The sequence below is a fragment of the Cydia pomonella genome, chromosome 27, assembly GCF_033807575.1.
Source record: "Cydia pomonella isolate Wapato2018A chromosome 27, ilCydPomo1, whole genome shotgun sequence".
Taxonomy (NCBI): Eukaryota; Metazoa; Arthropoda; class Insecta; order Lepidoptera; family Tortricidae; genus Cydia; species Cydia pomonella.
The window spans coordinates 9,637,853-9,650,877 of NC_084729.1; the positions used below are offsets into that span (position 1 = coordinate 9,637,853).

General features: G+C 37.2%; 1 protein-coding gene across 2 annotated transcripts; it reads left to right on the plus strand.

The window, feature by feature from the left end:
- Nucleotides 1-4,142: 4,142 nt before the first annotated feature.
- On the plus strand, nucleotides 4,143-13,025 carry LOC133532578 (zinc finger protein 184-like). 2 transcript variants are annotated; one of them, XM_061871325.1, is made up of 4 exons: nucleotides 4,143-4,451; nucleotides 5,184-5,322; nucleotides 6,576-6,647; nucleotides 8,585-8,764. In XM_061871325.1, the coding sequence occupies exons 1-4, from the start codon at nucleotides 4,323-4,325 to the stop codon at nucleotides 8,665-8,667; spliced, it is 423 nt and encodes a 140-aa protein (XP_061727309.1). In that variant the 5' UTR covers nucleotides 4,143-4,322; the 3' UTR covers nucleotides 8,668-8,764. The 2 variants fall into 2 exon arrangements, with proteins under 2 accessions (XP_061727309.1, XP_061727308.1); XM_061871324.1 differs by lacking the exon at nucleotides 8,585-8,764 and adding an exon at nucleotides 10,762-13,025 and having other exon boundaries at nucleotides 4,153-4,451.

The window sequence follows — 13,025 nt, forward strand, 5'->3', positions numbered from 1 at the left end:
GGAATGGCAGCCACAGAAACACGTGAAAAAAATTTAGTCATGAAAAAAGAAATGAATAATGTTTTATTTGTTAATAAATACAGGGTTCAATCAATTGTAAAGGTTCGAGTCTTCTAGTAAGTATAAAATACCTGTGACAGAAGACCCCGCTCTTAACAACACGTGTAGAACTTAATTAAAAAAAAAACAAGAAGCAGTTTTGCTGACTAAAAAGAACAAATATAACAATCTCGATATTTATAATATCAATACATTTAATTTTACTAATACATTTAACTTTGAGTAAATTTTAATCTAATCCTTGGTACAATGCCTCAAGGGCATATTTTAGATATAAGCTAGTTATAGTAATCATCTGTATATATCCATTATGTATATTGTTATTGTCAATAAATAGATTGAATATCTGAATGTATGTGCGTGTGCGTGCGTGTAGTGTGCGTGCGCGCGCGCGCGCGCGCGTGTGTGTGTGTGTATGTGTGTGCGTGTGTGTTTGGGATTGTATATTATGTATATGCTAGTTGGTCTATTCTCTATTTGTTGTGTATATTATAATATGAGAGTCTCCACTTCATCATAGCTTTGTAATTTTAACCATTCTGTCACAACTTTTTTACATTGAAATAACTGCAAAGATATCAATTTAATTATTAATTTTATTATACAGATGAGCTGAGACTCTACTATACTGAATCTTGGCAAATCGTGTCATCGAGTCATCGCCTCCCGTTTACTACTTTGTCAGATGATAGTTTAGATGCTATTGTGAATTTAAAAAATAATCATCTGGTTGTATCGCGGTGGAAAGAACGTCAGCTGGTCGCATGAACATGTAAAAAATAAACACTTTACCTTTTTATGATAGTTATAACAAAATCATGGAACTTTGCATGTAGCATTTCATCAGGCGTTATTAATAATCGGACATAAGTAGTAATAAGGCGCGACGCGCGCAATTATTACATGTTCATGTTCCCAGCTGACGGTCTTTCCACCGCGATACAACCGGCTGACGGTTTTTTTAAAATTAAAAATAGCATCGTAACTGTCATCTGACACAATATCATTCAGGAGGCGATGACTGATGCTCCTGGCCCGCGGTTTATAAAAACGGATAAGAAAGTTGCTTTTTATCCCCAATAAGATAGGCGAAGTAATTTGAAGGAACTGGGTCGGCGGCTGAGGGAGAGGGGTAACGACCCCTGTTTTGGGTCTTGGCTTATCCAGCAGGTCTCCATCGCCATGCAGTGCGACAACGCTGCGAGTGTGATGGGAACTTGGTTATAACCACGAAAATCGAAGTTCGTTAATTGTGGGCATTTTTCACTGTCACACTAATTACGTCTTAGTGAGAGTAAAAGAGAAAGATCCCCGCAATTTTCGAATTTCGGTTTTTGCGGTAGGCCCCCTTTTGGACGGGTATGACGCATAACGGGTTTTAGGTTAGGTAGTTTTAAGTATCTGTATTTTTAGGTTTTATGTTCTGATATTAATATTGTATATAAATACATTTAAAAAAATTAAAACGTATGTAAAATAAGATGCTATTGTGAATTAAAAAAATATACAGCCGGTTGTACCGCGGTGGAAATACCGTCAGCTAGTCATTTGAAGCTAATTTTAGTTGTTTTCTCATACATAATTTATTTGTATGTGATGGATATTGAACTGATAATAATGAAGATATTTAAAAACGTTATTTTGGATTTGACTAACTAGGTAATTACTTAGCGTTGTCATAAAAAAGCGGCCCTTCCGCGAAATCGTGTCCTGTGATGAGGGCTCTTAATAAAAAAAACATTTCGTGAAAAGGCCGCTTTCCCATGAAAACACATTTGTTAAGGGGTCCCTAACGCTATGATCTTCGATCAGAATCCTTTAGTTTTCTAATGATTTTTGTTGCTTATCATATTGGCAGCAACGGCTGTAAGCAATTACGTACACCATATTTACTTCAAAGTTCACTGTCTTCGAGATATTTGGCATCAAATTTAAACAATTTTAGGCCAAAAACTGGTTAACTGGCCATAACTTCAAAGACGAACCCAAATGTGTAGATTTCGTACATGTTAAATCCTTCACATCAATCTAGTAACGAAAAAAGTGTTTTTTTAGACTGTTTAAAAAAAAGTGTTCATTTCTTTCAAAATCCGGCAGACGAGAATGGAGATAAAAGATTGAAGAACTGATAGCTGTTTGGCTTATAATTCTATCTATAGAGAAAATAAAGGAGTAACGACTCAAAACTAGTCCAAAATCGATGAAAACCTGCACCTAGCAGTACTTTTTGTAATTTTGGAATCTTTCGCTTGCTCGAATATCTTATAAAACAAATAACTATATAAACTTAAGTATGTACTTACATTGATTTTTGTTCATAACTGCTAATTGGGAGTCACACAGCTCCGGATCTAGAACTCTCCTATACAATTCCTCGTCATAAATGGTGGCATTAGAGCCGCCGTACAAGCACAAGGTGCCCAGTAGTACAATAACACTCCTCATGGTGTCTTATATTTTATTTTATTTTTATTTTAATATCCAAAACTTCTGTGAGACAGTCATATTATATTAAATATGTTAAAACTGATCACTCACGTATTTTAAGTCGAAGATAGCTCGACACTCGTTACGGAACGAAACATGATGTAAAATTGTAAATACTTATTCACAATATAAAAAATATATAATATAAATAACTATCGACCCCTCCTGCCTTCGCACCGGTAAACTTTTACAAATTATACACCTAAATCTTCCTCAAGAATCACTATAGGTATTAATAGGTGAAAACCACATGAAAATCCGTTCAGTAGTTTTTGACTTTATTGCGAACATATACACACAGACAGACGCGGCGGGGGACTTTGTTTTATAAGGTATTGTGCTTAAACGAATATACACGAATTTATATTATGATAGACAACATTATTTACATTATTAAATAAATTAATAAAATACACAATTTATAAAATGTCGAGTAATCTTCGACTTAATATACCGATTGATCCGATTTAATATATTTGACTTTTACAAACTAACTTATAACTAGGGTACAATTTTGGAACAGTCTTCTCGCGAGAGTTCCAAGGTGTAGTATGTGCCATCGCCCGTTTTTGGTGATTATTAACGTCATATATACGTCATGAGCTATTGAAATACAATTGCTCCGTTGAAATAAAAACAAGCATGAAGAATCTGTAACCATATGTGTAAACATTGTAATTACCTAGCATAGCGACCTTGTCAGTATAGTCCAATCAAATTAGATCCAGAATAGCGCTTTGAGGAATTAATCATGTAATCAATTAATGTAATCATGGTGTAATCCGAGTTTGCTCATCATCGGATGTGTGTATAAATTTTTGCTCTTTGTCAGGTGACCAAATGAAGGTATTAAAACTATTTTCAGCTTGCTAATTTGATTGGCCTAGTAAAAAAAGGCGGCACGTAAAAAAAATACTAGCTACCTATACTCACCCCGGCTTCGAACGGGTTACACAAAGTATACATAACCCTAGAGGCCCGGGACTGACTCTCACATAAAGCGCCAATTACACGCTTCCCGATATCGGGCCCGAAATCAGTCCCGATGTCGGACCTGATAATCGTTTTCCGTTACACGGAATATCAGCACATCATTAGCAATATTTGAAATGTAAATAACACTTTATCTCTAATTGCCAAAAATGTTCAATGTTTGATATGTTTGTTTGCATATGAACCATTTTTTTACATTTCAAATATTGTAAACGATGTGCTGATATTAGGTGATACGGAAAAATACTCTTGCTCGGGCCCGAAATCGGGTCAATTCGGGTCTGATATCAGGCCTGATAAAGTGTGCATGTGATTGGCACTTGTAATAATATATCGGTGGACCACCTTGCACTCTATTTCATTATCCTTATTGTATTCTTTGCACCAAGGTTGTGGCCCGGTATGCCCGGTATTTATGAAAGCTTTCAAAGCGCTTAATGTGTCTATTACATCTATATGGCTGCCGGGAACTTGAAAAAGGGGTCGGTCAACCATTTTGGTAACCCTTACATAATTGCCCCCGGAAGATCCCATAAAATTCACAAAAAAACCTATTTCTTCAAATAAATCGACACAACGCTGGCTACTCTCAAAGAGCATATAATGCTACTCTAACGAAAGAGCTAAAAAAAACAAATGTCACTGGTCACTGTCACTTGCAGTGCAGAATTGCCGATAGCCATTTGGTTTGCAATTTTAGGTTAGATTAGCGTCAAAAACAAACAAAAAATCTATCTAAAAACGAGCACCAATTAAATAAAATAGATTTATATGAGGAAAAAATGGACGTAATGAGTTCGTGTCGGTGTTGCCTGCGGTACCCCGCAGACAAGGACCTTACGACGCCGTACACGCACCTTGGCAAGACCGAAATATACGCCGATATGCTCAAAGAATGCTTCGATTTACATGTAAATGTTAAGGTTTTGTTGTTCATTCTACATATTATGGTGCAATAATATTAAAAGACATTGAAAAATCTGTAAAATTCGCTTAAGGACTCTAGGAAACATGCCTTATGGCGGAAAGCATTATTGACCATGAAATAATGAATGGAAACAAGTTGCAGGGACTGAGAAAATAATATTAAACTAGATCATATTAGGCGGGTTTTATTGTATATTATAAGTAGATAGGAATAATGAACTTTGAAGCATAGTAAATATCATAACGAGTCAGACACCTCATAACCTTATATCCTTATATGAAATGTCTACTCAAACATTTCACTACTATAGAGGATCTTTGGAGATGTAGATGTAGTGCAGGGATGCCTGGCCAGCAGGCGGGCTGTCGATGTCTCCTTGCGTTCATTCAGCCCGATTCCTTAGAGTAGGAACTGCAGGTTACAGTCCTGCATTCCCATACACACACTCGTTGAACAGAAGGAAAGTTAAAGTTCGACATCCTATATTTTGCGAACTCTCTTTTAGTGTATCTCTACCAAATGTACGATTATTATATTTTTGTGCCACGTACATAATACATTCTGCCAGTAATTGCTAGCTGGTCACCTCCTTACTACTTATGCCCATTATCTTAAGTGATCTTTAGGTAAATAGTTAAATTATACAATTTAGACTGCCGATTGTCTCCCTCCTAGGTTTTATTCTTGAACTGTACTCGGATTGTTTCATGTTCAGTTGTGGGTGAGCACATCCATCTTCAGCGGAATCTGCTCGGGCTGTGTGGGCCGCCTGCGTGAAGCCAGCGACTTCAAGCTGCAAGTGCAGCTCAGCCAGGTGGAGCTGCTGGCGGAGCTGCAGGGATTCAGATTTGAAGGTAAATAGTAGTCTTTTTATTTTATTTTACTGAAAAATTAAAAACCAGACCAAAGATAATTTATTTTAATCCTTGTATATTTACATACTTAGCTTCAGTTCAGGGAATAAAGGTGCTTATGTTTTGTTTGAAAATAGAACGAAACAAAATGCAACTCTGTTCTAATTGAATATGATTTGAATGTCATTGAACTAAATAAGTACTATACTTTATTTTCAGTAAATTGTATTTTTTTTTTTTCACTACTCGACAGGGGTCCTTAAAAAAGAAAAATGAAAAATGATACTGTTAGAACTTGTCATAAAAAATATTTAAGGAAAAAACAAAGGCTTAAATAAATAAAATAAATAAATTGTATTTTATGTGTTAAATTCCATGTTGATGTCTAAAAATGCCCTTGTGACATAGATGGTAGGATCGACTCAATGTGCGCCCGTGAGGGACAGAACTTACGGAATGCGCCAGATTAAATAAATAATAAATATTATAGGACATTATTACACAAATTGACTAAGTCCCACAGTTAGCTCAATAAGGCCTGTGTTGAGGGTATTTAGACAACGATATATATAATATATAAATATTTATATATACTTAAATACATAGAAAACACCCATGACTCAGCAACAAATATCCATGCTCATCACACGAATAAATGCCCTTACCAGGATTTGAACCCGGGACCATCGGCTTCATAGGCAGGGTCACTACGTCGTCGTCATTATTAAAAACACGTTTCAACATTCCTTACAACATACCAAAAATAACCTACGTAATTTGGTCTGGTTATTTGTTGCCCAGCATAAGCCATACTAAAATTTACGGTGCGGGAATATAAAAATGAAACTGTGACAAGGACAAATAATCATAGCGCTTTCTCTGCTACTACTACTGAAAGTTCCTTAAGAACATGTTGTTTGGTCATCTGCCGGCACTACCATTTCTTCTCTATACTTATTGTACCTCTATGTCTTGTGGCCTATTTGCTGAATAAATGTTGAAGTTAAAATAGGTCTAGTAGAATGTTTCTACTAGAGTTTGTGCGGTAAGAGAAGAGTTATGGATTTTATTTTATCCCCCTAAGGCTCAAGGTTCTACCTATTTTAACTACAGTAACATCTTATAATTCTAACAAACTGCCACAATAAGATTGTCACTTGGTTGACGGGACAGAGTAACAACAATAAAAGTTGATCCATCGGAAGTTGAGTAACAATATATGGAACAAAATTAAATAAGCTGTGTTTGTTTAGAGAAACAACCCACAGACGAGCCGGCTACGGAAGAAGACGGGGCCAGCGAGTCCAGTGAGGATCTTGTGTCGCGTAAGTGCTGTCAACTAGAATAACTATAGAAGAGACTCGAGCTAAACTATACTCTGTATCTTTAGGTATTTAAATAAAGGAACAGATCCAGTCGGGTTTGTATTTGGTTGGTTAAACAATAAATGTGATAACTACCCGAAAATTTACAAATTGTTTGCTTAATTCTATTAAGAAACGCTGGACAGTTTTCGTGTGTTCGTACTAAAGTATTGCTCTATAATACATTATTAAGAAGTAATCTAGAGTACTGCTCCCAGGTCTGGACACCTTATTACGAGGTACATAAGAATCGAATTGAGAAGGTACAGTACAGAGACGCTTTTTAACACATTTAGGATATTGTGTTCCAAAAGCCGTAAACTCTCATCATATAGTAAACGACTGAAATTCTTTCTATTTATTTTACTAAGTAACAGGAGAAAAGTGCTAGATTTAATGTTCCTTTATAAATTGGTTAATAGTAAGAGGCTGGATTGTCCAGAATTGTTCAGTACAATTAAAATAACTGCTCCTGCTAAGCTACTTCGTCCTGGTTTGTATAGCTGTTTAGTATTCCATTTGGGAAAACAAATTTAGGTCGTAACTCTGCCCTTTTAAGAATGGCAAAATTATACAATTATGGCTCTGCGGGAGTTGACATATTGGACGATAGACCAGAACAGTTAAAAAGAAAGGTGATGAAATTTGTTGGCTCAGTGGATAGCCCAAAGCAATTCGCCACAGATTCACAGGTGCCTTAAGTGTAAATGATGTTGCCAGTAGTTAATGATTGTTATCATCTATTTAACATCATGCTGTCATATAGATTTAAGAGCATGTAAGATGTATTATCTGTTGGTAATCCTAAATAACGAAAATAAAATAAAATAAATACTTTTATTTAAATACGTAAAGATACAGAATATAACGACTAAGTACTAGTTACTTCTAGTGACTAAAACCAAAGATACTTTGATTAAGATGCGTATAATCTCAGACAATTTCGTGCTTCGAATTTGACAGGTAAACGAGGCGCTGTATAGCTCCATATATTTTGTGTTAACTACAGCTTAACTTAATCCTGCATAAACGTTTAGCTCCCAGTTAGTTGGCTAACCCTGGAAAGCACAAGTAGCCAAACCGTTTACAAAGGTTGGAGGATTTAAGAACTGGAGACGCCTTGTCTGTAATTTACTGTACAAAACCGTCTGTCGATTTTTGTAGGGGAGGAGCACGTCAAATGTATGGCTATTTGTACGTAGGCATGTCAGATAAACGTCAGTCCATAAAATACAGCGGAGAGACTCTGTGCCTGTTCTACCATCTGTACAATGGGGAATGTTCCGAAGAACTTTTTGAACTGGTGCCACCGTCTTGTTTTTATCACCGCACCTGCCGCCAAAGAAACAAAGTTCTCACTTTCTCGACACGCGGCAGACCAAAAACAAGCAGGCATCTCGCTCCTTTTTGCCCAGAACGTGCAAGTTGTGGAATGAGCTACCTTCTGAGGTGTTTCCCTTGCGCTATGACATGGGGTTCTTCACGAAGCAGGTATTTAGGGTTCTCAAAGGTTGGCAACGCAAAAGTGGCTCATCCGATGTTGCTCCGATGGGCGGCGATGACTGCTTCGCATCAGGCGGCTGGTCTGCTCGTTTACTGCCTGTTACATATTTAAAAAAAACTTATGACCATTGGCCGAGGTTTTCGACAGAGGGGTAAGCTTTTAAATGCGACTCCGATTGTCAAATCCTCCAAGGTTTAAACCTATGTAGATGCATTTTGTTATGGAGAGAATTATGATTAGGAGAGAGTAAGAGAGAAAAGGCAAAAACCCTCCTATGTCCTTGCCTGAGACCTGGGGAAGGACATAGGAGGGTTTTTGCCTTGCCATGATTATCTCGCGCCGAGGCAGTCGCGGGCAAAAGCTAGTTCTCTATAAAATAGATTGTTTGTTTCAGCTGAAGAGCCCCCAGTGATAGTAGAGATGCTGGAAGAAGACGTATTCGAGGATAACATTATACTGCGTAAGATTACTTTTTAACTATTTTTAAATTCCAAATTTTAAAATGACAGTTCGATCTATTATAATATAATACCCGATCTTTTTTTTATACTACGTCGGTGGCAAACAAGCATACGGCCCGCCTGATGGTAAGCAGTCACCGTAGCCTATATACGCCTGGAACTCCAGAGGAGTTACATGCGCGTTGCGGACACTTTAAAAATCTGTACACTCCTTTTTTGAAGAACCTCATCCTTTAGACCCTCGGGAAAACCTCGGAAGGGAGCTCATTCCACAACCGGAACGTCTGCGGGAGGAAGTTCCTCTTAAACCGCACAGTACGCGACCATTTAGGTTCTAGGGTGTGAGGATGAACACCTTGTCGACACAGGATTTCGGAAACGGCTCTAACGATTTCGATGAATTTTGCTATATGGGGGTTTTCGGGGGCGAAAAATCGATCTAGAGGTCTTATCTCTGGGAAAATGAATGAATTATATTCATTAGTATTATATATGGAATAATATTTACATCAATAAATTGGTCTGATAATTAACTTAAGATAATACGAGTATGTAATACTGTCTTACTATTCATAAGTGCTTGTTGCTAGGCCTACATGAGTAAAGTATATTTGAACTGAACTGAACTGAAAAACGTGCATTTTTGAGGTTTTATGTTTTCCGAGCACAGCTCGTTATCCCAGATATTGGAACTGGAATCGCATAAGAGTTTACGCGTCGTCGAAATTAGCCCTTATTGAGTTTGTACTTGACGGGTTTGCGTGAGTCATAATTATAATCAGCTCGGCTGGGGTGAGCTCTTTTCAGAGTTTGCATAACTTGAACAGACCTTGTCGTTCAATGGTGTAATTGAATAACTAATTAAATTATTTTATTTAGGCTGCCTTTCTAAAACAAATGAATTTTATAGGAAGCTTTTTTTTAGCAAATAGGCGGATCTAAACAGCGAGCATACGCGCGAGGCAATTCCCTCGCGCACAAAACCGCCGAGGCACGTTGACACTGGCGGTTTTGTGCGCGAGGAAATTGCTTCGCGCGTATGCTCGCTCTGTGTGGACCCGCCTAATCTCTTTAAATATGTATATTCATATGCTACTATTAGAATTAATCAAGTGACATGATATAGAGAGATAGACTTATTTATTTCATAATACAGATTACATTATAAATTGCAGGCATGTCAATCTACAACAATTCATATTATGATCGTCAAAACAGATATACAAAAACATGATCAATAAAATATCAATTCAAAAATTAATTAATTACAGGATACTAGTATTTTAAAATAATGTCAAGATAGTATCTCTTATATCAAACCTCTTTAGATAGGCAATAACATCTGTTTAACGATGCCATATTCAACCGAGTGAAATATCATGAATAAAACAAAAACGTAGCGCCTACTCGTTTTGTACATAATGCCTTGTATTTTTTTTATTTTTAGGATTAACAACAGGTAGTACATCTTACATGCTCTTAAATCTATATGACAATCAGGACTGATGCTTATCTAATTATAACGAATAAAGTTGTTAGTTAAATTAGTTTAATTATAACGAATAAAGTTTTAATTTTCTTTTTAAGATGTATCTATATTAATATCTACACTTGATATTATTGACCTAAAAATGGCTCACCCCTGCCGAGCTTTACTTATTTATTTAATCATTTAATTTGATTAACTTTTAAACTCATAGATATGTTAGTATGCACTTAATGAATGAATGAATGAATATTTTTATTACATGTAACACATGGACACATATTTTTATAAGTAGAACTTGCAAACTAAGGGGTTAGTAGGTACAACAAACACTAATTTAAAATAAAACAACACTGATGGGGGAATGCAATCCCTCACAGTGCGACAAGTAGGGACAGTCAACCCTATCCGCTATCATTAGCATTAATACATCTAAGTTAATATAATCACTAAGACAGCTATGTTTCTAGAAGTACCTAATTAGTGCTTACTCATCATAAGTACTTCTAGAAACATGCATATCATCATAATGCCTTAAATATGGTCAGTCAGTCCTCTCAGCAATCGAACGCAGGATTGGGTTGGGGCTGGCCCGCATCCCCATAATAGTATGTGATATTGCAGCAATGAGCAAAGAGGAGTCCTCACCGAAGGCCTGGGGCCGCGCCGCCGACCTCACCCCCCGCCCCTACCGGTGCCACGACTGCGGCAGCCGCTTCAAACTCAAGAAGGAAATAAGCCGACACATACAATATAACTGCGTCAAAGGCCCTTTGGCTTTCAAGAACAGAAATATAAAACGCTACAACTGCAATCACTGCACTTACATGAGCAGAAACAAACGCAATCTATACCACCACGAAATGAGACATATAGGAGAGAAACCCTACCGGTGCGACAGCTGCAACTACAAAACGACTCGAAAAGGGGACTTCGAGAGACATCAGAGAATACACACTGGCGATAAACCTTTTAAGTGTAACTTTTGCGATTACAAGTGCATTCAGAGACATACGTTGTCGATTCACTTGAGGAGACATACTGGTGAGAAGCCCTACACGTGTAACCATTGTAACAGACAGTTCAGCCAGTTACAGTGCTTACGAATACATCAGAGAGGACGGCACCAAAGAAAGCCCATTCAAATCTCTCCGCGATTACGCACCTCGAGAAAGATAAAAAAATCTTGCTAGGTTCTAAATATTGTTTTTCGGAATATGGCTCTGTGCATTAACATTTCATGTGTGTCATTAACATTAAAAAGGAAACTGTTATCTGAAATATGCAAAAATACGACTAAAAATTAAGATGCTTATTATCATACATCTTCGGGGAAGGGAGACGGCATTAGTATTTCCCCTCTGCCGAAGCATAGGTTTTTTGACGACCGGTTTGGCCTAGTGGGTAGTGACCCTGCCTAAGCTGATGGTCCCGGGTTCAAATCCTGGTAAGGGCATGTATTCGTGTGATGAGCAATGGATATTTGTTCCTGAGTCATGGGTGTTTTCTCTATGTATTTAAGTATTTATAAATATTTATATATTATATATATCGTTGTCTAAGTACCCTCAACACAAGCCTTATTGAGCTTACTGTGGGACTTAGTCAATTTGTGTAATAATGTCCTATAATATTTATTATTTATTTATAGGTACAACTGTACCTATGGCGGTGCATGTTGTGATCTTTGACGTGTGTCATTTTCTATGTATTTGTGTCGTCATTGCAGATTGGATTTTGTATGTAGTGAGTGAGAAGTGCGACTGTGTGCACGTTTCCCCCCGCAAAAAATGGCGGAATGATTTGTTCGGTAAGATATCGCTTAGGCTCCTTCCTTCTGACGTGTCGGAAGCCGGTGTTGCTCGAAGTCATAGATAAACAAAAGGTTAAATGGTAACTCTGATTCTCAAAAGTTTACATTTGACAATCCTGCGATCACAAAACATATGTACAGTCTGTGCGGAAAGAGAAGAGTCGTGGAATGTAAGGGCTCCCATACATTCTACGACTCTTCTCTTTCCGTACACGGTTCGTATACACAGCAGCGAAACAAACTTACACTCCTACAAGTACTTAAGTGTATTTGTAAACATGCGGATAGTCTGTTTTTTTTTTACTATAAAGTACTACGCCATAACTAAGTACAAACAAATAAACATTCCCTACTACCCGTCCAATGTTGTAAGTTCATAGTTTCCTGCTACCCAAAGGTTGTCTGGAAGAGATCGCTTCTTAGCGATAAGACCGCCTGTTGTTACCTAACTTTTACGTGTTTTTTCATTTCCTGTCTATTTTTAAATGTATGATGCACAATAAAGAATATTTACTTACTTACTTATATTTCCTATGGACAGTACTTCATAGTTAAAGAACAACACTAATGAATTCTTGTTTGATAATTAATTATGAAACAGGAAAAATGAATCTTTTTTGGCAGCCAGTTACGAAAACCATAGTCATGAAAACGGACCAAAGGTAATTATTAAGTCTCAAACGTTTATATATCTTCGAGCAACACCGGCTTCCGACACGTCAGAAGGGAGGAGCCTATTCTGCCATTTTTTGCGGGGGGAAACGTGCACAGTCGCACTTGTCACTCACTACATACAAAATCCAATCTGTGATGACGACACAAATACATAGAAAACGACACACGTCAAAGACAAATCTTGCACACCTCGATCTCTTTTTGTGTACGGACGAGTCACAACATGCACCGCTATAGGCACAGTTGTACCTATACTTTGGCAGAGGGGAAATAGTATGAATGCCGTCTCCCTTCCCGGTGTTGCTCGAAGTTATATATAGAAAATTGTCCAAAAGTTTTCGTTAATTATTTAAGTGTTAAGTAACTTTTAAGGACTTAAATAAATAAATGTTGAAACGAG

Coding starts and splice junctions, on each gene's coding strand:
- LOC133532578 (XM_061871324.1), top strand. CDS start 4,323: ATGGACGTAATGAGTTCGTGTCGGTGTTGCCTGCGGTACCCCGCAGAC. Junction 4,452..5,183: donor AAGAATGCTTCGATTTACAT/GTAAATGTTAAG, acceptor TTTCATGTTCAG/TTGTGGGTGAGCACATCCAT. Junction 5,323..6,575: donor GCAGGGATTCAGATTTGAAG/GTAAATAGTAGT, acceptor GTGTTTGTTTAG/AGAAACAACCCACAGACGAG.